We start from the raw sequence: 24,602 nt of genomic DNA, 5'->3' as shown, positions 1-24,602 counted from the left end.
AGGGAGAAAGATGAGAAGGGAGGATGGATGAAGGCGAAGGGGAGGAGGGTGTGTAAAGGAAGGAGTAAGAGAGGGACTGTAAACGTGTATGAAGTACATTATGAGAAATATTATTGAGAATAGAGTTGTATGGAGACTGAAAGAAAGAGTCTAAAAGATGATTTGATAGAGGGAGAGACAAAGAAAAGGAGGTAGAGGGTGGATAAAGGAGATGTATAAGAGATTTAAGATCGGGTTGTGACAAGGTAAAAATAGAGACCATTTTAGAGGAAAACGCTGAGGTATCAAAATAAGGATTCTGCTAAATTTATAACTTATTTAATTGGTATACAGCAATCAATCAGAAATGTAATTTCAGAAAAAGACCACTCGATCTAGATTTTAAAATCTATCATTATTTTATATTAATCTTTTGTGTTCATGTTTTTTTTTATTATTTTAATGTGGCATTTATTGGTAACGTTTGGGTCCTAGAAGACTTTCTATGCTTATCATTTCTGTCGTCAAAATCCCTGTAATTCATCAGCTTTATATCATCATCTTCACAACCAACAACAACATTACCATCACCATCGTCATCATCTATCAATTACCACCACCATCATCACAATTCTTCTCTAATCTTCTTCGGGTCTCTCCCAATCCTCTCGAATGCCCCGTCTCTATTTTAATACCCAGTTTCTCATGGTCGTGCACATGCATGAGTATGTTTCAATAATAAATGCTCTTGTATGCCGCACTGTGCAATTTGTACTGCAGGAGAAAAAAATAATTCAATCTTCCAAACAGTCTATTATTTTTATTTTGCCAACAACATACATTGGTAGGAATTGATGATCCTTATTTGTTGCATTGCTCACTTAGTTTTTCATTTTTTTAGATTCTTACATGTTCAACTAAATTATCATGAAAAAGAGGACGCTGGGTATGTTGATGTTCGTTGTCTTGGTACTTGGTAGGATTCCTCCAAAAGACGCCGTAAAGGTGTTTAAACTATACGTTATAGCATTAGTTCATTAGCTGATGAAGATCGTCAGAGGATGCAAGATCGGTGTCTAACTTGTAACAACTGCAAAGGGAGGACAGCAATAGATTAAGTAAAGTATATGTGGTAAATATATATACTGGGTAAATTCATTTGATGATCTGATGATATATAAGAAAATATATTTACAGTCAGTGACAGTTAATACGTGTTGTCCATCGACTTCTTAATTTACTCCACACGTTCATTAGAATTATGTGTACAACTGCAGTAATTCAGAAAATGCATATCGTTAACTTGTGTGGTGAGAATTTTATCTTCATGAGAACTAAGGTAATATGTCACAATTCTTTTCAAGTGTTATGCAAGATAATCTTTGAACCTTTAAGACACTTCTATAAAGCGCATATACATCATTGCATTTTTCATTTCTTCACAAAAAAGACCTCTGTTAGGTTTATTTCAAGTTACCTATCAAAATCGTTATGGTCATTTGAAGCAATAATTAGAAAGCCATTTAGGAGGGTACTTGTGCAGCAGCCTCCCACCCTTGCTCGTCTCTACGAATCAACATGCGCAATTATGGGCAAATCAATGGTATTTTCAAGCAGCGAGATTTATTTAAAAAGAGAAGAATATGTCAGAAGGGTAATATGTCCATAGTCCGTTGCAGTAAAATTCGGAGTATTTATGTTTTCAATAAGTGGACCCAGGCGCGTAGGCAGGATTTTTTGAAGGGGGGGGGGGGGGGTTAACATTTATAAATCGGTCCGAAAATTTCGCAACGACTCAGCCAGCCGCTGAATAAGCGGGGGGGGGGGGGGGGATAAGAGGACACTTTTTTTTCTTTTTTTTTTGTCCCCCCAAAATCGCAACGACTCAGCCGACCGCTGAATAAGCGGGGGGGGGGGGGGGGGGGGGTAAGAGGACATTTTTTTTTTTTTTTTTTTGGTCTCGAAATTTATTCGAAAAAAAAATTCAAAAGGTGAGGTTAACTCCCCCCCCCCCCCCCCCCCCTGCGTACGCGCCTGAGTGGACCTATCCAATCCAATCCGTAAAGCATTTCGTAAAGTGCGTTTTTCTTGCGGTTACAAAACGCTTTGCAAAAATAATCCACATGTTTAGGGCAAGTCAAACAAAAATATATCACTTCAAATGAAAAACTTCCCAAGATGATGATAAGTGTTTGGCGTAATTACCTGTGCATTTGGCACGAGTTTTCTTGCCGAAGAGGACGATCTGACAACAACTGTAGTCCTTGCATGTTTTTTTACGTCCCGCTAAGATGTGTAATGTATATCATAGAACATATTGTTAGACAGTATAGGCCAGTTACAACACCGATACAACAATACAATAACAACAAAAACTACAAATACAACTTAAAACATGAAACATTAATAGTTTGATTGATTAACATAATATATGTATAGTACTATTAAAGACATATTAAAGGAAATTGATAGGCCCAGTGTACATGCGAGGGTGTGAATCATTGTGGACTGGGGCAACAGGAGCACCCCCCCCCCCCTCACGATTACGGGATAGACTGTGTATTGTATCGATGTAATACATATTTCAGATCAATGTGATTCCCCTTTTAATACCCTATTGACCTCAATACGGGGGTATATGTATTTTTTAAGCTGACGTTGATCTGTTGAAGAATTTTAACTTAGTACAATCATTTAAAAAATATTATAGCAAATATAATAGTTCTTAACGTATTCAATTTAAACTCTTTTAAAACCCAAATTTGACGATATTGACATTTGATTTGGGGTGCCATGCTCGCCCTACACATCACACAATACATACACACTCTCTATCTCTCTCTCTCTCTCTCCCTCATTCACTCTTCCTTTTCTTCCAGTAAAAGGGATCGTATCGTAATTTTAAAAAAAAAAATCTTTTAGACGTATACCAACACAAGTATATTGGTTCTCAGGATATTATGCCAATCTTTACACAATCTGTACAACATTTGTTTGAATTTTAGTAAAATTGCGAGGGAAACTAACGGAAAGAAGGAACCTAACTTTGAACTCTACTGCACATAAAACAAGTTAGAATGTATCACCCGGTCAAACTGACAAGACCGTTGCCGGACCGACAATTGATCAAGCACAAATTACCATTACCCCCAAACCTTCGAGATGTTGCCGATAATCGGTTGGTTTTTTAGTCAGTTTGAAGGTGTGACCATTTATATTTTTACTTCATACCAGTTTCGCACTGTGTTTTAGGATAACAATTGCGATGTGCTATCTTTTTGAACGGATTCCATGCCTCCATGAGTTGTTCGTCTGAAAAGACAAAGTAACAAAACTACAACATAATTATTCAATTAAAATTCAAATTTATTCATGTTTCCAACAAAACATTACAAATCAATTATAAGCATTTAAAACAAATGTAAGAAATTCCTGAAGGAAACAGAGGGGTCCACTAAAAAGCAATGCTTTTGCAAGTGTGAACACCTCAAATGATACTTAGGAATAATGAGTAATTAAATTAACTAATCCGTAACTACAAAAGGAACTACAAAATAGGGGAAAGAAAAAAGGGGGATGCCAACAGAGACGAGAAAGGGACAAGACAATGCTTTACACGACAAAGATAGAAGAACACAGTCATAATACAAAGAGTAGACAATGACAAAAAGAAGTGAGAGATCGGGGGTACAGAAAATAATACAAAATGATGAGCTGCATGTGGGGTTGAGAAGAAGATAAGGAAAGAGAAATTTGCGTTAGAAAGGAAATAAGCATGAAAAGGCACAATATGATATATCAAATTATGAATACTTCTTCTGAATTGAATAAAATTGAATGTGTAAAACGATTCAAAATTTGAGAATAATGTTAGGTAAAATAGACAAACTCCCATGTACCTTGAATTGAAGTACATGTATAATGCCTAGGTCACATATAAACCGGGCCCCGTACGATTTTCCATACCCGGCGGCTTGCCGTGGATTTAGAGACCGTACGGGAACCGTCCGATTTTCATTTCTACGGCATGTGTGGTCACATATTCTGCGGCGCCCGGGAGGTGCCGGAGAAAATTGGTCGGGTGAAATGCAAGGCGCCCGTAAAGATGCCGGCCGGTAAGCTTACGTGCTCCGTCCGATGAGCAGGTGCACCCGTGGCTCCCGGAAGGTGCCCTGCCGGGGCCCGGCCGGGGTCCTCAAGGCGCCCGGCCGGGTCCCGTGCGGTGCACTGAACTATGTGTCCTCTGACATCCGCACCTCCTATATTTAAAGCTGCGTTGTACATTTTGAGATGCTGCCGTGAGGGGCCCGCACGGGCAATATTCATTTCAAATTTCCCCCGGCCGGCAGACGCCCGGTGTTGTGCATATAACCCGGGGCTCTTGAGGGGCCCGTGAGGGAGCCCTAGGGTACACGTACGGCACCCTTTAGCACCGCAAGGTGCCCGTAAAGATTTTTCATGAGAATTGACCCCCCGAAATCGTGAGGGGCCCGTCCGGACACCGTCCGGAGCCCGTACGGGACCCGTAAGGTGCCCTGAGGGCCCTTCACGGGCTCTCTACGGCCTAACGGTCAGATAAAAACGCCGGGAGAATTGGGAGCAGCCGACTCAGCACCACGGCGCCCGTACGGATTCAAAAACTGTCCCGGCGCCCGTAGGATCTTTACGGTAGCCGGCCGGACACCGGCCGAAAATTCCCAAAATGTCTGATTTTACTCGCCGTACGGGCCCCGGAGTGTATATGTGAAAGCCCCATAAACAGGGTGGGAAAGGTATAATGAACACATTTCTGTTGGTAATATTTCGATGATGGAGATTCGTGAATACATACATCTGATTTATATGAGGGACTTTATTACTTTCTGCCACTTTGCAGAGATCTACACAATCTATATACTGAAAATCGTTATAACTAAAAAGAATCAATTAGGTTTTGAAGACCGAAATTTAGGCCTACCTTCGTCTGCTTCATCAAGGAATCGTGAAGCCACTGCTTGAGACAGGATCACTATGGTGATCAGGAGCATGAACGATCCCTTCCGAATATTCATCTTGAAGATCGAGGAACAGAACACTGAAAATGAGTACACGTCTAAACAGATAAAAGTCCAGAATGGATATATAGATCTTGGTATCTTTCTTATGTAAAATTAGGTATATGGTGTATTTTGCTATAACAGAGAGACGTGATTCGGATAGTTGACATGTGAGCATGATGGATGGACTGCCATACGGGTACCGGATAATGATCCTATTCGTATCACAGATCCTGTGTTATTCTAGACGAGAAAGCAGGTATCGACATATGGCCGCCAAATAATGTTCTATATTATTTTATTTGTTCATTGTCATCGTTTGTTGCACGTCGTGCATGTCCTGATGGGCTATGTAATATAATATCGTATATATTATGTTGTATTTTTACCCAATGTACCATCATTAAATAATTGTAATACTATTCCTTCCGAGGGCCCTGCAATCAATTATTACCATGGCAGTCCGGCTTGAGTCGAGCTACCACGATTATATATTGCATGAGGATAAGGCGTCATAATTAAACAGATAAAGATAAAGAAATTGCAATGGGTAGATTGTGATCAAGAACGCTCTAACAATAACAGGCTAAGTTCAAAACCAAAAAGTGAAAAACAATCTCGCTCGGTCGCTACTCAACCTCATGTTCATTTTCATTTGTTTATGTATTTCCATCTTCATATAAAAACAATAGGTCATTACAATATTATACATTAAAACAAATACATGCAATTGAATCATTCAAATATAATACATGTGAGAAGTTAAATTTTCAAACAGTGTCAAAGAGACCAAATTTACCAGTCGAAAATAAGAAACGGGAAACTAAAATAAGACCAAAAGGCCTTGTAAAATAAGTTCCCTTAAAGGTACTATGTCCCTTTTGCAGCCAACCTCAAATGCTGTAGAAATTTGCAGGAATTATGAATATGTCATGTATGTCCTATCTGTGAAATTTAAACGTTAGCAGTGTCCTAATATTCAAATTATGCAAGGAAACCTATTTACTTGCTAGACTGTAGGCCTACTGTCAGACACTATTGAGTGACTGACTGGCTTTTTTTTCTTTGGTAATAACATACATAAAATGAGCTGTGAAGGGTACATGAGCATTTGTCTATACATCAATAACCTAATTCTTGTGATGGCCAAAATTAAACTGATTAAATCTTTGCGCAGTATAAAACGTATGACCATTCGGGTACAATGGTCTGAAAATCACGACTATTACTTATTGGCTCTATAGCTCCTAAGTCGATTTGACAACTAATAGTCGTTATTTTCCCACTTGAAGACATTTTCAAGCCCCACCTTTTTTAGGGAAATTCTAAATTAGTATTGTCTTTCAAATGCCGTTGGAATTTAACCTTTTCATTTGTTTAGCCTGCAAATGGGACATAGTGCCTTTAAGGATGAAGGCACTATTGTAGTGATTTTCATGATTTATGCACACTTTGAAAACGGATTCACTATATTTACAAGTGAGTAACAAAATATATATATATTTGTTTGCACATCTCTCTTTCTCTCACCCCCCCCCTCCCCCTCCCCCCTCTCTCTCTCTCTCTTTCTCTCACCCCCCCCCTTTCCCCCCCCTCTCTCTCTCTCTCTCTCTCTCTCTGTCCCCTCAATATCTTTCTATGATCGTTCTTTTCTATCTCTGAAAGTTACTATAAAGTACCTAAACTCCTTCCACATGATGGTATTGGAAATAGGGGAATTTCGCCTTTGGTATGCTTATAATATGATTGCATCGCCTGAAACGGGGCCAAAGTAGAAAGTTGTTTTGCAACTCATTTATTTTGTTGATACATTTCAATAGGTGACGCTCAAGGCCATATAACTTTTTTCTTCGAAAATTGCTTCTATCGCATTCGTACTTGTTCTTTTTAAAGGTACTATGTCCCATTTGCAGGCCAAAAACAATGAAAAAGTTACATTCCAACTGCATTTGAAAGATAATACTAATTTAGAACTTCCCTAAAAAAGGTGGGGCTTGAAAATGTCTTCAAGTGGGAAAATAACGACTATTAGTCGTCAAATCGACTTTAGGGCTATAGAGCCCAAAAGTAATAGTCTTGATTTTCAGACAATAATCGAATGGTCATATGTTTTATGCTGCGCAAAGATTCAATCAGTTTAATCTTGGCCATCACAAGAAGTGGGTTATTGATGTAGACATTAATGCTCATGTACCCTTTACAACTCTTTTCATGTGTGTTATTACCAAAGAAGAAAAAAGCCAGTCAGTCACTCAATAGTGTCTGAAGTGAAGTCTAGCAAGTAAACGTGTTTCCTTGCATAATTTGAATATGAGGACACTGCTAACGTTTAAATTTCACAGATAGGACATACATGACATATTCATAATTCCTGCAAAGTTCTACAGAATTTGAGGTTGGCTGCAAAAGGGACATAGTACCTTTAAAAGAAACAATTGGTAGAGATCATTGTAGGTTTACACATCAAAGCATTACACTCCCCTCATGCCGCCCTCCGGAGGGGAGTACTATTCATACAGGGATCGAAGTATATGCTTTGATTTGTGGACCTCATACAATCAATCATATCAATCGTTTCTTTTTAAATGAAGAGGTACGATCAGGCGCGGAACTCCTTTTCCTTGAATTTATTTGCCAGTTGTATTACAGTACTCTGTTGAATATGCCAAGATTAAATGCATCAATCGGACCTGATAATCTAATAATCTGCCAGTGCTGCCAAAATTGTACACACCGTACCTGGAAACCCTTTGTTCAATAATGCGGCGCCATATGCAAACGTATACTACGTTACACATGTATGCTCGGGGTTTTGACAACCCGACCCAAAGACAGTCCGGCACCCTGGACAACCCGACACAATACCATGGATAATTCGACCAGGTCGAGTTGTCCAGGGTGGGATGCCTTTTTGGACAGCTTTTTTTTCCCCTCATGATTTCATGATCTAAAATCCCTCATCATATTAATTATGCTTTTATTAACACAGTCATGACAGGAAACAGGAAAATTGTGAGCACTTTGAGAGCTGTTCTAAAGAATAAAGCTGATTTGAAGGAAATATGGTACTTATTTATAGAAAGGAAAAGGGGCACTTATCAGAGGTGAAACATTGCATTTATGAGAAAGAGAAGGGAGTTCTTATTACGAAGAAATAAAGTGCACTTATTGAAAATACACACTCAGACAGACGGTGAGACAATGTGACACCCGGGTAAAGAAGACCACTCATTGGCCGTGCATATTTTATTCCAAGATACTTATCACTAAGGGGGGGGGGGGGGGGAGGAGAGGCAACAGCTGAGTGCTCATGCCTCACTTTATTTCTAGAAAAAACACCTTAATTTTCTGTTGAAAAGTCTCTGACTTCTGAGTAGACCTACATTTATATGCCCTGCTTGTGCCATATGGCCAAAATTACACCTTTGAGTATACATGTAGGCAGTGGCGTACGCAGGATTTTTTCAAGGGGGGGGGTTTAAATTTTTCAATTAGGCCGAAAATTTCGCAACGCCTCAGCCAGCTGGGAGCGGGGAGGTAATAGCATATTTGTTTTTGTCCCCCAAAAATCGCAACGTCTCAGCTAGCCGCTGAATAAGCAGGGGGGGGGGGGGGGGGGGGGGGGGTAAGAGCACTTTTTTTTTTTTTTTTTTAATTTAGGGGGGGGTTTCATCATAAATCTGGCACTCGTAAAAAAATTGAGGGGGGGGCCTGCATGTAGGCCTATCCCCATTTTAAACATGGGCACTCTATCTAGGCTTCATCTGTTGGGTGAACCATCTGTTGTATGTGCTTTATTCCATTTTTTGGAAAGCAAAACAAATATATAAGAAAGAGGCAAGAATATGATGCTTTACATGCAGGGCGGAAAGTAGGGGCAAGTTTTCAACATCAACTGGGGCACCCGCTGGGGCATTTACTCCATTCTAGCAGAGCGGGCCCTGTTCGGTCACCTTCCGAACTTGTACTTGCATTGAGGATGAGCAATAGACCTAGGCCTACGTCTTTTTGTTTGTGTTTTTGTTTTTGTTTTTTGTTTTTGTTTTTGTTTTTGTTTTTGTTTTTGTTTTTGTTTTTGTTTTTGTTTTTGTTTATGTTTTGCTTTGCTTTGTTTTGTTTTTGTTTTCTTAATTAGTTTATTCCATATTTCAGTGTATGTTCTCTCATTTTCATTGGTATTGTTTTGCTTCAATTAAAAAAAAATATATATATATCTATTAGTATAAGTGAGGGCCAGGGACGACCTAATATTTTTTACTGGCGATTTGTATTAGGCCGATATGATACAAGCAAAAAATGTGTAGGTTATAGATCGGCTTCGTGTTCCCTTCCTTACTGGTGGACAAATTATCGACTGGTAGTGGTACGGGGTTGGTAAATGGTAAGTCAACTTCTTTTAACTCAAATTATGATTTATATTAATTCAGAGTGATTCCTGGTAGTGAAATGGAGCAGAAATATATCGACAACAATTCATGTCGGTGATAAATTTATAGGAATGTAGCTCGTTTGTCCGGTCCCAATCACGACCTCCAGCCGCGCCAGTAATCTCCCGTGCTTTCTCTTTGGATCTCCGTTGACTCCCCAAAACCAGAGCGCTTCCATCTTCTCAGCTCCGCCAGTATAAATTATAATATTAATAGAAATACTCCTTTGCAAGTATTATTATTTTTTTTTAAATACTGGGAATGTGATATTTGACCCATGATTTCTCATATTCTACACAAATTTATATAATATAGATCTAGATCTTAGTTCACTTATTATATTAGTACCAAATCAAATGAAATCATGTGATGAAATGGACTGCTAAATTTTAGACTACAAATTGATCCTGTTGTAGACCGAAAGCTTCAATCTGATATCGATGGTTGTTCGGCTGGGATTACATCTGGCTCCTCTGACTGTATGGAGAATGTTGACAAATGTCAGTTTTATTAAAGAACTAGAAATTTATCGTCAAAGATACAAAATTCGATTTTGAGATCTGATTCTGAGCTGCAACTGACAAATAAAATCACTAACATAATGAGATCTTCATTTGTGTATGGGAGTTTACAGCTGATTTTTTTTTTTTGAAAAGAAATCCATCAGATAAAAGATAATTGCATACTTTGCAATTAAAGCCCAAGTCCACTTTAAAATAACTTACTGTACTTTCAATAGAACCAGAAAAATCAGACAAACCAATCAAAAAAAAATTGAGCAAAATCGGATGACTAATAAGAAAGTTATGAATTTTTAATGACATGATTTTTTTTAAAATCACTATACAAATTGGCAACTCACTCATGAGTCTGTGACGTATGGTCCTCACTATGCACTAATTATTTTCTTTATATTGATAATATAAATTTCCTATTTTCACCCTAAGAATCTTGGTTCTTCACACCAGCATCCAAGTTAGATTGTTAGTAATATGTTTTTGTGTGGATGCACAAATAAAGAGTAATTTTTTGTCCAGTTAAATCATGAAAAATTGATTTTGATAAACTATTTATATAAATATCAATAATTATGAAATACAATATTCAGAAAATAGTATAAATTCTTCAAAATTCATAAAAGTTTTTGGGAAATGTCATGCACGCAATATGATACAAATCATATAACCTGGGCAAAGGCATGGGGAAATCAAGTTTTTGGGGATAAAAAGGGAAATTAATGGGATTAAACCATACAAAGCAATTGATAAGTTGTGAGGACATGACGTCACAAACTGATAACCATCTTGGCAATTTGTTTCGTGAATCTCATTGTTCCATAGTTTTACATACTTTTTCAAAAATTACTTTGTATTAACAATTTTGATGACATCTTCTGAGCAATATGAAGATTTCTAAACCCTACGTCAGTTACTATCACAGAGTAATTCAGAGCATTATATGCTATCTCTCAAGTTAAAAGGAAGCAAAGACACTACTACACACACACACAGGAAAATTCCAAAGTAAATTTCTCTCTCCATTGGGGGTAGGCCTATCTGATTTTCAAAATCTTGCCAATTATTTGAGATATGAAACTATCCGCAAAGTAAGGTCACCCATGTATTATGGTCACACCACCATACAAGTTTGCCCTTGTCTCACTGTAGATTTATGTTGGATCTAACATAATAGATCTAACAATTAAATTATCCCCTCTTCTTGTTCTTTGTCTTCTTCTTATCCTCCTCCTTCTCCTCCTTTCTTCTTCTTCTTCTTCTTCTTCTTCTTCTTCTCCTCCTCTTCCTCCTGCTCCTGCTTCTCCTTCTTTTTCTTCTTCTTCTCCTCCTCCTCCTCCTGCTCCTGCTATTCCTCCTCCTCCTCCTCCTCCTCCTTTTTCTTCTTCTACTTCTTCTTCTTTCAAACTTGAGATTTTACAGTGTGGTGCTAAGACTGCTAACTGTACTTGAGTCTTTGAATTATTTGTAAGTAGAACAATCTCTCCAATTTATCTATTTTCTGCCAGGCTATAAATTCTCTCAAGACCCTATTGCTAGAGGCATTGCCGGAGAAGGAGGAGGATATGACACACCTCCTCATTGAAATAGTTAGAGACTTTCCAGGATATTTAAAATATATATACATGTATATATATATTTTATTAAATCTTGACTCTTCTCTCTCATTCAAACTTACCTACAGTGTACATGTAGTAACCCCTCCTTCCCTCGTCGTAATGATCAAAACAAAAAACAGAAGGTTCACAACTGCAATATACATGTTTATCTGAGTTGGCTCTTTTTACACTGGTGCCATTTTTGTTTGGCGCCTTTGGTGCCTACATGTACACTCTTGCAATTTGTATTCATTTTTTTTTTTTCTTTTATATGATTTTTGTTTTGTGTATTTAGTTTCTACTATTTAAAAAAATTGTTAGATTTTTGTCCATCACCAGCAATTGAAAACAAGCAAAATATGGATAAATTAAAGACAGAAGAATGAAGGTTACGAGAGGAAAATAATCCTTTCAATTTCTATTTATATGCACTAGATGCTAATAGTCCATAAAGAGGACCTCCAGCTTTAATTTCCACAAGTGAGCATCCTTGCTGGTAAGTGGATACATGTAGCTCAGTGTTTTTACAACTCTGACTTTACTATTATAAGGATTTGTAACATGAAAAAGCAAACTTTAGAGTCTAAATTCTCCTTAATTACAAGTAAGCCAACATAAAAATTCCAGGATTTCCTAGTAAAGAAGTTGTATTTTGCATTGATTATTTGCTAGTTCTACTGTGTACTCATTCCTTTGACTCAATTGGTTGTCTACGTGTACAGGTATATCCATGAATAAAACATTTACTATTTTACTTTAAGCCTACCGGTATTCAATTTTGGCTTTTTTCCAATTTTTGGGAAAGAGTGAGATTCACACCGATGCCATGCATCTTGCAAACCTACCAAGCTTTGTTTGCTGCCATCTTCTGCCAAAATTATGGATGTATTTTGCTTTTATTGTAAAGTGTAAACAAAATTTCAGTTTTCTAATTTGGAAACATGAAGTTGCACTTGCACTGTAAAGGACAAAGTGTCATTAGAAAACAAAAATGGAAAAAGACGGGGTTTCATAGATATTTACACCGTGTAAGATACTATTGATGTTGTATTTTTTAAAACCATTCATTAATTTTCAAAGAGAAGTGTAAAATTGTAAAGACTCTTTAACTTAATAATCACATTGTTCTTTTGAGACAACTTACATGTACATATTTGGCACAGCATAATATTCAAGTTGTAGTTTATTTTATAGGAAAATGCACCATTGGTTTTGATAAGAGGAAAAAATAAAGAAGCAGGTCAGTTCAGCTTTGAAGAAAAACTTTGTCGAGCAGACAAAGCAGAGGTTCTGATTTGATTCTGATTGATCACAACTTTAACTTTCCTCAAACATTCACTGCTCTGTTCCTCTTGCTTTTATTAAAACCAACTTTAATATCAGGGTGGACTTACCTTTTAAGTTTTATTTGTAGTCTGGACACACTAGGGGAATACATTGGCCAAATTTTGCTGTGTTATGCACTTAACCTGTAATATTTGAGCATTGCAATATCCAGTCGAACTATAGAGAAGTGGCAAATAAAATTAAACTGAGTTGCGCTAATATTATTTCACTTTAGAATATTGGAAGGAGCTTGATTTTCTGCATATATCAGAAAAACCTCACCGTAATAGCCAATTTTTAAGGGAAGGTAGCCACGTGTAGTGAAAATGTAGATTTTTAATTCAACTAAATGTTGCGTCAGTAAAGATCTAAAAGTGTGCTTGCTTTCCTCATATCATTCTACTTCAAATTGCAAAACATCATTACACCTGTATGTGCTACAGCAAAGGTAGAGTCAAAATCTCTATTTTTTTTTTGGGGGGGGGGGGTAGGGGGGTATTTTTTGTTTCTCTTTCAGTGCATTTTAAATCTGAAAATAAATTACTAAAAGAAAAAAGTAGAAATGAACAAAAAACAGAAGCAGATGGGATGTGGTTACTCTTTTATGTTGGGTTTTTTGCATGTCAAGTAAAGCAACTAAAATCTATTTCATAAAAGAGATAAATTACACTTATTTTTTGTGAAACTTTGTTGTGAAATCATCCCTCTTTTGTCAGTGCATAAAGGCAAAACTAAAACAAGGGTCTTAAACAATGTAAACTGGTTAATTGGCATAGCTCCAGAGGACACACATGGACCTTGTTTTCCTAGTAAATTTGGCCATGACGTAATAGCTTGTTTTGAAGAGAGAAAGGTGAAACTGACCTGGGAATAGACACAGGAAGCAAGTCGTGCTCTCTCTCTCTCTCCCCCGCTCTCTCTCTCTCCCTCTCTCTCCCGCTCTCTCCCTCTCTCTCTCTCTCTCTCTCTTTCTCCCTTTCTCCCTCTCTTCCTCCCTCTCTCTTCCCATCTTTCTCTTTCTCTCTCTTCTCTAATCTCTCTACTCTTTTTTTTCTTCTCTCTCTTTCTCTCTCCCTCTCTTTCTCTCTCCCTCTCTTTCTCTCTCCCCACTTTCTCACTTTCCCTTGTCATACATATGTACATGTATATGTCCTATAAATATTAGTTACCGGTACATTTCTAGCAGCGAGGAATATATTTAGAAGTCAGAAAAAAAGATGGGGTTTAATTGAAGAGAAAGTCGCCCTAGTCATATGATTTCCAAGTTGTGTTAAAATGATGAGCATACAATCATACTCGTACCTTTATTATTATATAGTACACTATTTTATTTTTATCCTTGAGTTTTTTGTTGTTGTTTCTTTTGCTTATGTAAAGTTGATGTTTCCATGACATAACAATGCTTGACATGTTCAAAACAGTCTGGGCAAGTCCAGATGCACCTTATTGGCAGCTTCCTGCCAATCATAACAAGGGTCGATAGTTCAGGAGAATCTGAGTTTTGATAAATTTAGAAAACGTGGAAAGTGTGTCGTCACTTTGGTTCACTCTGTGCTGTGATTGCAATTTGCTTCATTCGGTTAGTGGGTTACTGAGGGTCATTGTGTGTGTTATTTACAGCTTTTTATGTCTATCTTATTTAGGAGCCATTTGAAAGCCATTTCGGACAGAATTTGGCAAGAGGACACCTTAACCTTCAAGACCATTGCTCCAGGATTTCCGAGATGGATGATTCAGGATGTGATGTGGTGTTACAGCGGAATGAAATCAATGGTAACTTTGCCATTCCTCGCCACCTTTGCCAACCCTTCGGTGAAGATGAAGTAGATTCCTCCAGGGTCATGATACCTTTGGGTGAGGATGAATCCGATGGCTCTCCCTCAAAGACTCTGCCCTGCTCTATCATTGCCGACCTTGACAGGCTGGGGAAGGCCAAAAATGACAATGACGATGAAGGCTATCATTCTCAGGAGTCAGAGAAGCACAGGTTTGTTAGTATCCAAAGAGATGAAGAATCGGCTTTAAATAACAATATCTGTCCCTCACTGGATCCTAGCCTGTCGGGAGATGCCACTGGAAAAGTACTAGGTGTAAGCATGCCTCCAAATTACATTATCAGATCAAACCAGAGGAGGACTTCATTTAGTCCAAATGAAAATGGAAGTTCCCAGCAGCTTGACAATGCTGGAAGTCATGTCGGTGTTCAGGTTAGAGCGATTCCATCAAGACTTTCTTTGGAGGACAGCAAAGCTAAAAACATAAATACTCCATACTCGCCGCGGTCAGATTCAGTACTGAACAACACTTCTGTAGAATGTTATAGAAAGGATGCCTCTTCAGAAAATGTTAATGAAAATGCCAATCAGAGGACATTATCAGGCTTGAAAAGGAAGTGTGAGGATGAAACCCCCAGGCCATTGGATGAGGCAGGTGTGTCGATATCCCCTAGGAAGAGGAAAGAAAGAGATGAAGATGATGGTGGTGATGATGATGGTATGATCACTCCTACATGTATGTCAGCTGAACCAGATACCAAGAGGATGAGAACAGTCGATGCCATCCCAAGACAATATCCACAAGGTAGAGTGATACTCATGAATTTGTATTCAAATCCTTTGTCTTTTCAATTTTTTGATGATTTTATTGTTTAATTCATTATGCACCTATTTGGAATATGAATTGAGTAAGCAACTGCCGCAACCCAATGAAGAAAGTTGATAGATATCCATATTGGTGAATGCTATTGCCATAGTTGTGTGCATACATTAGATCCATGACAAACTGTGAATATTACTAATTAAAAAGTTGCAATTATTTCATTTGTCCACAATTTCACTGTGTAATGTATAGTGCTTTAGATTAGTTGACCACTTTGCAAATCAATTCAAAGTTTAAACATTCATGTACATAGTCAATTATGGTAAGGCCCGGAAAGCCCAACAAGTGGCCTTTGTTTGTCAGGCATATCAGCAATTTGTGTATCCCACCTGCAATCTTTTGACCAAATTTACCAGTTCATGTCTTATCCCATTGTTATGATTCGTGGCACTTAAAACAATTAATTAAGTAAGAATATACATGTAGTACAAATTGTCTTTGGAAAGAGGTGCATTTGTCAAGTTATGAAAGATTATGCCTCATATCATGATAGCTACACGTTCGGAATTGATAAATTTTCTCATCTTTTCTATGAGCAGCTCCTTTGATGAGACAACAGCCCAGAATGCGGAACTCCTATGACATCCAAGGACAGGCTAACTGGGTTGTAGAGCAACCTCGAGACTGCACCTTTCATAGTAAGTCTTGTTTCATCAATTATGCATGTTTGTCTTGAAAATGATTCATAATTAATAGATGGTTTTAAAAATAATGATATAATGATGCACAGAGAAATGTGCTTTCACCAATAATACCAGCAATGATTGTTAACAAACTACTGTACTAATCCAGTTTGTAAATGCAAAAAAAAAAAAAAAAAATCAACTGATGTGTGCAAGTACACTATTGCTCTGACAGTCTATAAATTTCAAGACATGATAATGAAAACACATTCCTTTACAGCCTTCTTACTCTCAAACTATCTGACAGTCTGTACAATATAAGACATGATAATGATAAACACATTCCTTTACAGCCTTCTTACTCTAAAACTATTTTATCTGACAGTCTGTAAAATATAAGACATGGTAATGATAAACACATTCCTTTACAGCCTTCTTACTCTAAAACTATTTTGACAGTCATTGAACAACCAACACTTTTCTGCTGAGAGCCAGAAGTGCATGTAAAACTTCATGTAATATAAAGTATATACCGGTACATGAATTGTGCCCTTTTGGCTTTCAGCAGGTGACATGATAGTGACATACACCCTTCTTGCTGTCAAACTATCCGCTGGTCTGTCTAAAATAAAGACATGATAGTGATAAACACATCCATCATAGTGGTATTAGAGCAATGATGTCACGCAATTTGACATTTCACGGGGAGCTCTCTTGGATGTGTTCCAAATATAAACACGGTACATCCTGTAAAGCTCTTTGGCTCGGTGCCCAGAGACTACTACAGGAAATGTTAGGGTTTATATTGATGGTCCAGGTGCGATTGTTTTGAACATTTATTCAACTTATCTCCCTTGTACTACTTGTAGTGGACCATACGATGACCTCAATTAGTACATGTTCCTGTCTATATGCTAATGAATGCATATTGTAAAATCTCAATTCAATTTCAATTTATGGTATATGTATTATATTTTGTTTTATATGACTACTAATTGTAAACAATCCATGGTTGTCCTTTTATTCACTCTTGAATGTATTATTTTGAATTTTTTATAGTGATAAATATTTGCTATAAAATCAGACTTGCCATTTCTTCCCTTTAATTACATTTCCCCAAAATTTGTTTTTTCCTTGGATTATTTTCATCATATAGTCAATTTATTCCTTACTTGGTATACTTGGTATACTTGGTAGATTAGCCCTCTTGTCCCACCCCAAAACTTTTTTTTATCTACCTCAAGATAAACGTATTATCATAACATGAATCTACATGTCTGTACTGCCATTATTACATTGTTGAAAGTTGAAAGCACACTCATATTGTTTTGTTGATTTTTCATTTTTTGTACCCCATTTCCTTTTATGACATGCTCACTTTATTTCTTTTTTCCCCTTTCCCTTTCTCTCTTTACTTCATTATTAGTTTTCATCCATCACCTGTATTATATTTTGTCACCATCATCATCATTATTATTAGCAGTCTTTAAAGCCCCTCTACACTAGTTTGGCCAAGGATGATTAGACCTCCCTGCAAGGTCACTGACAGGTGGTTATCTCATCAAATCAGCTCTCAATTAACATTAGAAAAAGAGGATCATGGGGGACCAATGATATAAGTATAAGTAGCACAGTGGGGCTTAAATATAATTACTAATTTTCTTTCTTCTAGTTTACCAGCCCCAAGGCTCATCATCAGGAGGTCCTCCCAAGCAGCATCCAGTGGAGTGGGCTGGGATGAACATCCATCAGGTCCAGGGTAAGACACGTCATTACAATTCTTAACATCAAGCACTTTTAATAATAATAATAATAATATTGGATACCATGCATGGTGCTCAAGGTGCTCCAACTATTACCCCGGCTCTGCTAGGCAGCCAATTTTGGTGCTCACAGCATTCAAGGAATTGCTTCATACAGGTACCCATTTAACACCTGGGTGGAGAGTGGCAAATGTAGATTAATATCTTGCCACAGGACACTAGTGCCGTGGCGGGAATCGAACCGCGAACCCTGTGATCTACAGTCCAACGACTTATCCACTAGACCACAACACCTCTAACCAAACAAATTTAGCTTGATGGAGAAAAGTGTATTGTTACCATGAGTTTTGCCATCTTCATTTGTTGAGCACTGTTGTTTGACAAATACAAATGTATTGGTACTTTTATAAAAGGATAAGAAAACATTCCTGAGATTATTATGATTTCAAGCCTGAGAAATAGGCCTATGTATCATCTATGTGGAGCTAAAAAGGCATTAACTCTGTGTAAAATGAAATGAATTAATGCCCTTCTAGCTCCAAACAGATGATATATATTTAAAGTTTACTAATTTAGTTGATACACTGTAAAACTAATACCTTTATTGAAAGCCCCTTTGCACTTGTTTCGCATGGGGGATTAGACCTCCCTGAAAGGTCACTGGCAGGTGGTTATCTCATCAAATCAGCTCTCAATTGACATAAGAAGAAGGGCATTGTGGGGGGGGGGTCAATGGGTATCGCTAAGGCATTGTTGGCTGTATAAAGGATGCAAGTAGCTATAGGTAGTGCAGTGGGGCTTTATGAATTCATAAAATGAAAACCAATTTGTATCCTTTGATAGATGAAGATCTGAAGGCAGCATTTGAAGCATCATCCAAGGCCATCTCAGTAGCCATCAACTGGAAGAGGTTTGCCAGGATGCTCCCTGTCTCCAGGAGCCCCTCCCTGGAGAAGGAGCTCAGCTCCCTGGAATCATGCAGTGGATCTGCTCAGGATAAAGCCATGGCAGTGCTCCTTCGCTGGTGGAGGGAGGAGAATGGATGCCGGTGTGACGACGACGTGAAGGACAGACTGAGGGAAGGTCTAGGGGACTGTGGACTGAAACGGGTGGTCAAAGACCTGGATCGCATCTTTAAGAAAGGTAATCCGTAGGCTGTGATGATTTGAAGGGAACTGAACACTGGACCTGGAGTCACTCACAAAATGTACCTCTTCAAGCGATGGATTAATGAATGATTGGTTGGATGGTTCATCAGGCGACCCTCTGTCCTGACCTCAACAGTGCCTCACCATACATAAACATGTGCATATTAATATATTTGATTTTGTCAATTAAACAATTCATTTACATGAATAAATTACTAAATTAAAAGTGAATGGAGCATACATTAATTTAATTAATGCCATAAAATTTTGAATATCAAGTTGTTATAAAATGCTTTTAAAAACAGGGTATTTTGCTGAAGTGTTTAGTTTGATGCAAATCATAACATTTGGTCTAAATTCATATGTGTATTTTATGAAAGCAAATTATCATGATTTTATAACCATTATACATTAATGCTGAAAATTACAATTTTGAGCATGAGCAAGATGCTTGTGAAAGCATAAAACCGAGACACCACACCCTTCTTTATTAAATTATATTGTATCTTATAGTGAATTCTCGTTCTCTTTTAAAAAGTTGAGAGTAATTTTAATGCAACATCTTTTCTAAGAGAAAAGGAATAAAAGGCAGCATATGTCGTTAATGGTACTACCTAACAGAAGTAGGCATAGGACTTCAAAAGCAGGGACACAAATCCTCGCATCATTTCAGAAAATGTCTTATCTTTTTGTAGCTCTTTTCATTTGTGATTGACAACCATTGTAGTTCTATGAATAGCATAGTGATATCAGCCAGTTGCGTCTTCTTCATGTTTTTTAACTTTGTAAATTTTCGAGAGTAATTTTACTGTGTACATATTTGATCAACTGTAGAGTAATGCCAAAGTAAGAATCATTTGAAATGTACTTTTTTCTATTAATATCATAATCATGTACTAGATCCAAAAGTAGTATACTTCAAATACATTGCAATTGACAATTTGACATACTCTTTTGAAATAGCTTATGCATCATTTAATGGTACTGTTGACCTCATATGCAAAGATTTGGATAACAGATGTTATTTACCTTAATCATACATTTTGTCTGAAACTTGGGTACTGGTATGTTAACGTTACCAAAAATTAAGCATTCTGTCAAAGCCATTGGCAAGTTAAAGACCATCTTGTATGGAGATATTTTTCCCTTTAAAGTTTAATACTTCATACTTCTTTGCTCCTTAAAACCTGAAAAGTTTGAAAAATACTGAAAGTTTGTGTATAAAGGACAAATTCTATGTCCTCAGATTCATATGTTTACTAACTGATGTTGGATGAGGAGTTTGAGATGCTGCTCTTGGTATGTCTCCGATTTGTATGACCCTCCTGGCCCTCAGTGTGTAATTACTGGGAATGTCCTTTCTGAAATATTTTGTGCTGCTCACCATTTATTTTGTATAAAATGTGATTATACAATCCTCTTCATCTGCTTGTGGATGAATGTACAACTTGTCCCAGATTTGAAACAATCTTTTTTTTTCATTTACATCTAATGGAGATCAGTAATTTATTTTCTGCTGCAGTCTGCATTGTGATGTACACTGTATGTGCTCAGAAAAATCATACTATTGTGTTTAATAAGGTACAGCATATCTTTTTAATTGAAAGCCAGGAATATTGTTAGGCCTGGCTAGCGGTTTTCGCTAAGTTTTGGATTATTTCTTTCAGCTTTCAAAGTGGGATAAAAGTCAATTTATCTTGGAAAGCCTTCTGTATTCAGTTATTATTATCCCATTTTCTAGAGCAAAACAGACATCATTTTTATTTGCCAAACCGTTCAGCTGATTGTCCACCTTTTATCATCATTTTTAAAACTTTACACTGCCATATTGTGTTTGTAGTATTACTTGTATATCCTTTTATGTCATTTTTAGCATTATTTTTTGTATCATTATGTTATTATGTTTTACATATGTTCATTAGTATTCATTTGCTGTACAAATCATTCTATCACCTTGTTAGTGTTGAAATAAGGTTCCTTTCTAGACGTTTTGTTTTGTGTATTAAAGTAGGAAGACCATTACAGATATTTGAATCTTATTCATTTAAATCAGATTGTGGGTCTAAGATCATGTTTAACAAAGGAAAACTTAAAGCTCATCTGTATTAGTTTGGCCAGTACTGTACTAGTCACTGACAGGTGGCTATCTCATCAACTCAGCTCTCAAATAACATAAGAAATGGGGGACCATCAGGCACCGATTGGGGAAGTCTTCTATATAGAGGGAGCAAGTAGCTACAAGTAGTACAGTGGGGCTTTAAGACCTCATACCAACTTCCTTTGTTAAACCCGATTCTTGATAAAAGCTTAGGCCAAGCGTGAGCTATCAGTTTAGGAGAATACAGGCCAAAGAGTGCAGAGGACTCTTTTGTTTTTTTAAGAGGAAATTTAAAATTTGATTTTTGATGTGAAACTTGTTCTGACATGCAGGAGATCAAGGGCATAGTAGAAGACATTAAGAACAAAGAGGATGTTATTATACCCCGACCCATAATAGGGAGAATCTTCTCGATGGCAATCAGATGAGAAAGGAAATAATGAACACTAGTTGACGTTATCGATTGGTGTTAATGAGAATTTGGTAGATGTTGGTAGATGTTGGGGTGCTGTCATCATGTAAAATGATTTATTGTTTTAATCACTGTTCTTTAGTTGATGTGTGGAAGGATACAAGATGACTTTTCTGTCCGTCTCATTAAGGCATTATTCCTAATGGGGAAAAGAATAGCTTAATATAATGCAAGTACTTTTTATATTCTCATTTGAAAGTAATGAGTCCTTTTTTTGACCCCCCCCCCCCCTCAACCCTCAAATCATTGCAATGTTTGTCTCTTCTCAGCACTGCAGGCTGGTCCTGGATAGTGCCACGTTTCAATCAGTACTACTTCTGTTAAATTTTACCGTTTTACATCAATACATTGTATTTTTAATGTGAATAAAATCGTCTCTCTCCTCTTCCATGCAAAGGAGACATATTCCAGGGAATTTCATGGATAGTTTGGTAAATTTAGGACCACTCTCCATCTTGAAACCTTTATAAATATTGGCCCTACCCCCTTCATCTTTTCCTCATTTGAATGCACACAAAAAGTACCCGGTAGGTCCGTAGTTGTTAATTTAATTGTGTTTTTATAGGATTAAGTCCTACTTACAAACCTTTGTTTATTGAAGTTTTTAAGTAGGGCCTTCCGGCAGAAAATAGATGTAATGCATGTAGTACATGTATATGCAAACCACCTTTGTCATATGCTTTTAGGGAATTTTTTTTTAAATGTATGACATTTGTTTTTACTAGTGCCATTGGGTATTTAGATAAGTACTGATTTTTAAATTGTAAATATACTTTTGCAAGTACAATGAGAAATATCTCCCTAGTATATGTATTGTACTGTGAACTTGAAATGCTGTATTATAGGACTACTGAAACCAAATGTATTCTGTATTTGAATTGTTTGTGAATACAATTGTAATATATAAAGCTGTTTTTACATGTCTTTCTTTGCGAGATATTGGTGCCAGAACATTATAGAGATATAACAATGTGCTACAAATCCACTTGCATAACATATCAGGGCTACCAAAATTACCAGATAAAAAAGCAAACTTATATAAATAAAAGCAACATATCATTAGACAATATCATCTGCTTTAACAGAGCTAAAAGGGCTCACGGTAATGCACATCTGGCTCTAAACAGATGACTTAGAAAAACCCAAGACCAACAAGGTTTAAATCAAATATGCATGAAGTATTTTGCCTCTTTTTGATTTTATGTTTGTTCATACAGCCATAATGTAATGTAATAATATTAAAATACACAACAGATTCACACACAAAACTGCAAGCTCTATGGCATTTCCTGGCATATGTTAATGAATCATTATCAAAAGAAATGAAAATGAAAAATCAGAAAAGAGGCATGGCCATAAAAAGATTTTTATTTTTATTGATCCTGAAGTATCAAGTGATGGACATTATAGTATTAATGACTGCTTTGAGAGAAATAGTTGTTTTTATAAGCTCAAGGGAAGGTTAGAATTGTGCTATTACCCGAGGCGTGCCGAGGGGAATAGCCCAATTGTAACCTTCCCGAGAGCGTATAAAAAAACTATTTCTCGAATATTAAAGCAGTCATTAATACTTTTATATGCCGAAAAAAAATAGACTAAAAAATAAAAAATAAAAAATACTTTTTTTTTTTTGGCGAAGGTGAGAGTCGAACCCTTGCGTACAATGAGTGATGAAGTTTTCACCAACGCCTTACACCACTCGTCCATCGCGCGCTGTTCACGTGCTTGGCAGTTTTGTACAATATATACATTAAAATGGATTGAAACCGGCTTCGGCGTGATGAATGCTTCGCAAAAGCTCCATTAAACGGACCCTTCTTTTACTTTTGCAATGCATATTGGCACGAACTTAGATCAAGATCTATCGGCAGATGTTGTTTTTTTGTTTTTGGAAGTTTATTTTCGTCTTCATGTCAACAATGCAAGATAAAATTGTCGGTAAGATCGATCGAGATTCAATTGTATTGAAATTACCGACCAATCCTTCGCACACATACGGTATCCTCGATCGCTCAAACCATTTTTTAACATGTAAACCTATGGGGTAACCATGGAGGCTGACCTATTTTTTTAATAACCATGGTTATTAAAAATATTAAATGTTTTATGCATGGTTACCGGGAATTTTACAAGAACAGTTGAAGTTTATGAATGCAATTTCGACCAATCAGATGGCTGGATTACTTAAGTGAGGTATATAAACATGTATATATACAGTCAAACCTGTTTATAGCAACCGCCCAAGGGAAACACAAATAGTGGCCTTTGTAGACAGGTGGTCTTTGTAAACAGGTTGCTTTAGTACATGTTTCAATGAGAAACCATTTTCAAGGGAAACAACAAATGTGGCCTTTGTAGACAACTGGTCACTAAAGCAGGTTTGACTGTACAAGAGAGTTAAGTTGTAACATACTGACGTGGTAATTACCCTTTCTTTGAAGTGCTATCTGAAAGGGAATTAAAGTTAAGCTGCAATTCATAAACCTTTCAACATGTACATGTGTTTAATCAAATCTTACAAAGCAAAATTGGGTCCATTATGGGTCATCCTTACATGAAATCTGTACTAAAAATCTGTAAAAAACAAGACACAATTCTTAGATTCAATTTCAAAATCATAGTGATATGTAGTACTAAGGAACATCACTCTCTGCAAAGGAAGTCTAGAGCAGAAATAACAAGGGCAAAATAAAAATCGCAAGAATTGAACACAATTTTACGTATAAGAGATATTGATATCATTTTCAGGTTTTCTCAACTTTTACTTTTCGGAACAACTTGCAAATCAGTTTGGGCAGCATTTGGCAAAAAGTATTTAAGAAAGTGCCTCGTAATTTGGATGAACATCTGAAAATTGTAAACTGGTTTTCGTGTCCTGTCCATCTTGGTTGAATTATTTTCATAGAAAACATCACTTTATTGGTCCATAACTAAATGAACCCCATTTTCAAAATTACAC

At 36.9% G+C, this 24,602-nt stretch overlaps 2 protein-coding genes across 3 annotated transcripts; one reads left to right on the top strand and one right to left on the bottom strand.

The window, feature by feature from the left end:
* Window positions 1–772: 772 nt before the first annotated feature.
* On the bottom strand, window positions 773–5,301 carry LOC115923225 (strongylocin 2-like). The gene is made up of 4 exons (XM_030983612.1): window positions 4,937–5,301; window positions 3,211–3,291; window positions 2,185–2,265; window positions 773–1,069 (listed from the first exon to the last, which is right to left on the bottom strand). Exons 1-4 carry the CDS (start codon window positions 5,028–5,030, stop codon window positions 1,056–1,058), a joined length of 270 nt encoding a protein of 89 aa, XP_030839472.1. The 5' UTR covers window positions 5,031–5,301; the 3' UTR covers window positions 773–1,055.
* Window positions 5,302–9,321: 4,020 nt separating this feature from the next.
* Window positions 9,322–22,551, top strand: LOC576011. 2 transcript variants are annotated; one of them, XM_011670193.2, is made up of 6 exons: window positions 9,322–9,396; window positions 11,991–12,051; window positions 14,525–15,461; window positions 16,079–16,177; window positions 17,835–17,921; window positions 18,769–22,551. In XM_011670193.2, exons 3-6 carry the CDS (start codon window positions 14,606–14,608, stop codon window positions 19,077–19,079), a joined length of 1,353 nt encoding a protein of 450 aa, XP_011668495.2. In that variant the 5' UTR covers window positions 9,322–9,396; window positions 11,991–12,051; window positions 14,525–14,605; the 3' UTR covers window positions 19,080–22,551. The 2 variants fall into 2 exon arrangements, with proteins under 2 accessions (XP_011668495.2, XP_799870.2); XM_794777.5 differs by lacking the exon at window positions 11,991–12,051 and having other exon boundaries at window positions 9,328–9,396.
* The last annotated feature ends 2,051 nt before the right edge of the window (window positions 22,552–24,602 follow it).

Source organism: Strongylocentrotus purpuratus, unplaced genomic scaffold, assembly GCF_000002235.5.
Source record: "Strongylocentrotus purpuratus isolate Spur 01 unplaced genomic scaffold, Spur_5.0 spur5_contig_829, whole genome shotgun sequence".
NCBI lineage: Eukaryota > Metazoa > Echinodermata > Echinoidea > Camarodonta > Strongylocentrotidae > Strongylocentrotus > Strongylocentrotus purpuratus.
This window is presented reverse-complemented; position numbering and strand designations above follow the sequence as displayed.

Excerpts from the sequence above, each read along its gene's own strand:
- LOC576011 (XM_794777.5), top strand. Across the intron at positions 16,178-17,834 it reads TCGAGACTGCACCTTTCATA|TTTACCAGCCCCAAGGCTCA; the intron begins GTAAGTCTTGTT and ends TCTTTCTTCTAG. Across the intron at positions 17,922-18,768 it reads GAACATCCATCAGGTCCAGG|ATGAAGATCTGAAGGCAGCA; the intron begins GTAAGACACGTC and ends ATCCTTTGATAG.
- LOC115923225 (XM_030983612.1), bottom strand. The coding sequence starts at position 5,030 with ATGAATATTCGGAAGGGATCGTTCATGCTCCTGATCACCATAGTGATC. Across the intron at positions 3,292-4,936 it reads CCTTGATGAAGCAGACGAAG|ACGAACAACTCATGGAGGCA; the intron begins GTAGGCCTAAAT and ends TTGTCTTTTCAG. Across the intron at positions 2,266-3,210 it reads TAAAACACAGTGCGAAACTG|CGGGACGTAAAAAAACATGC; the intron begins GTATGAAGTAAA and ends TACACATCTTAG.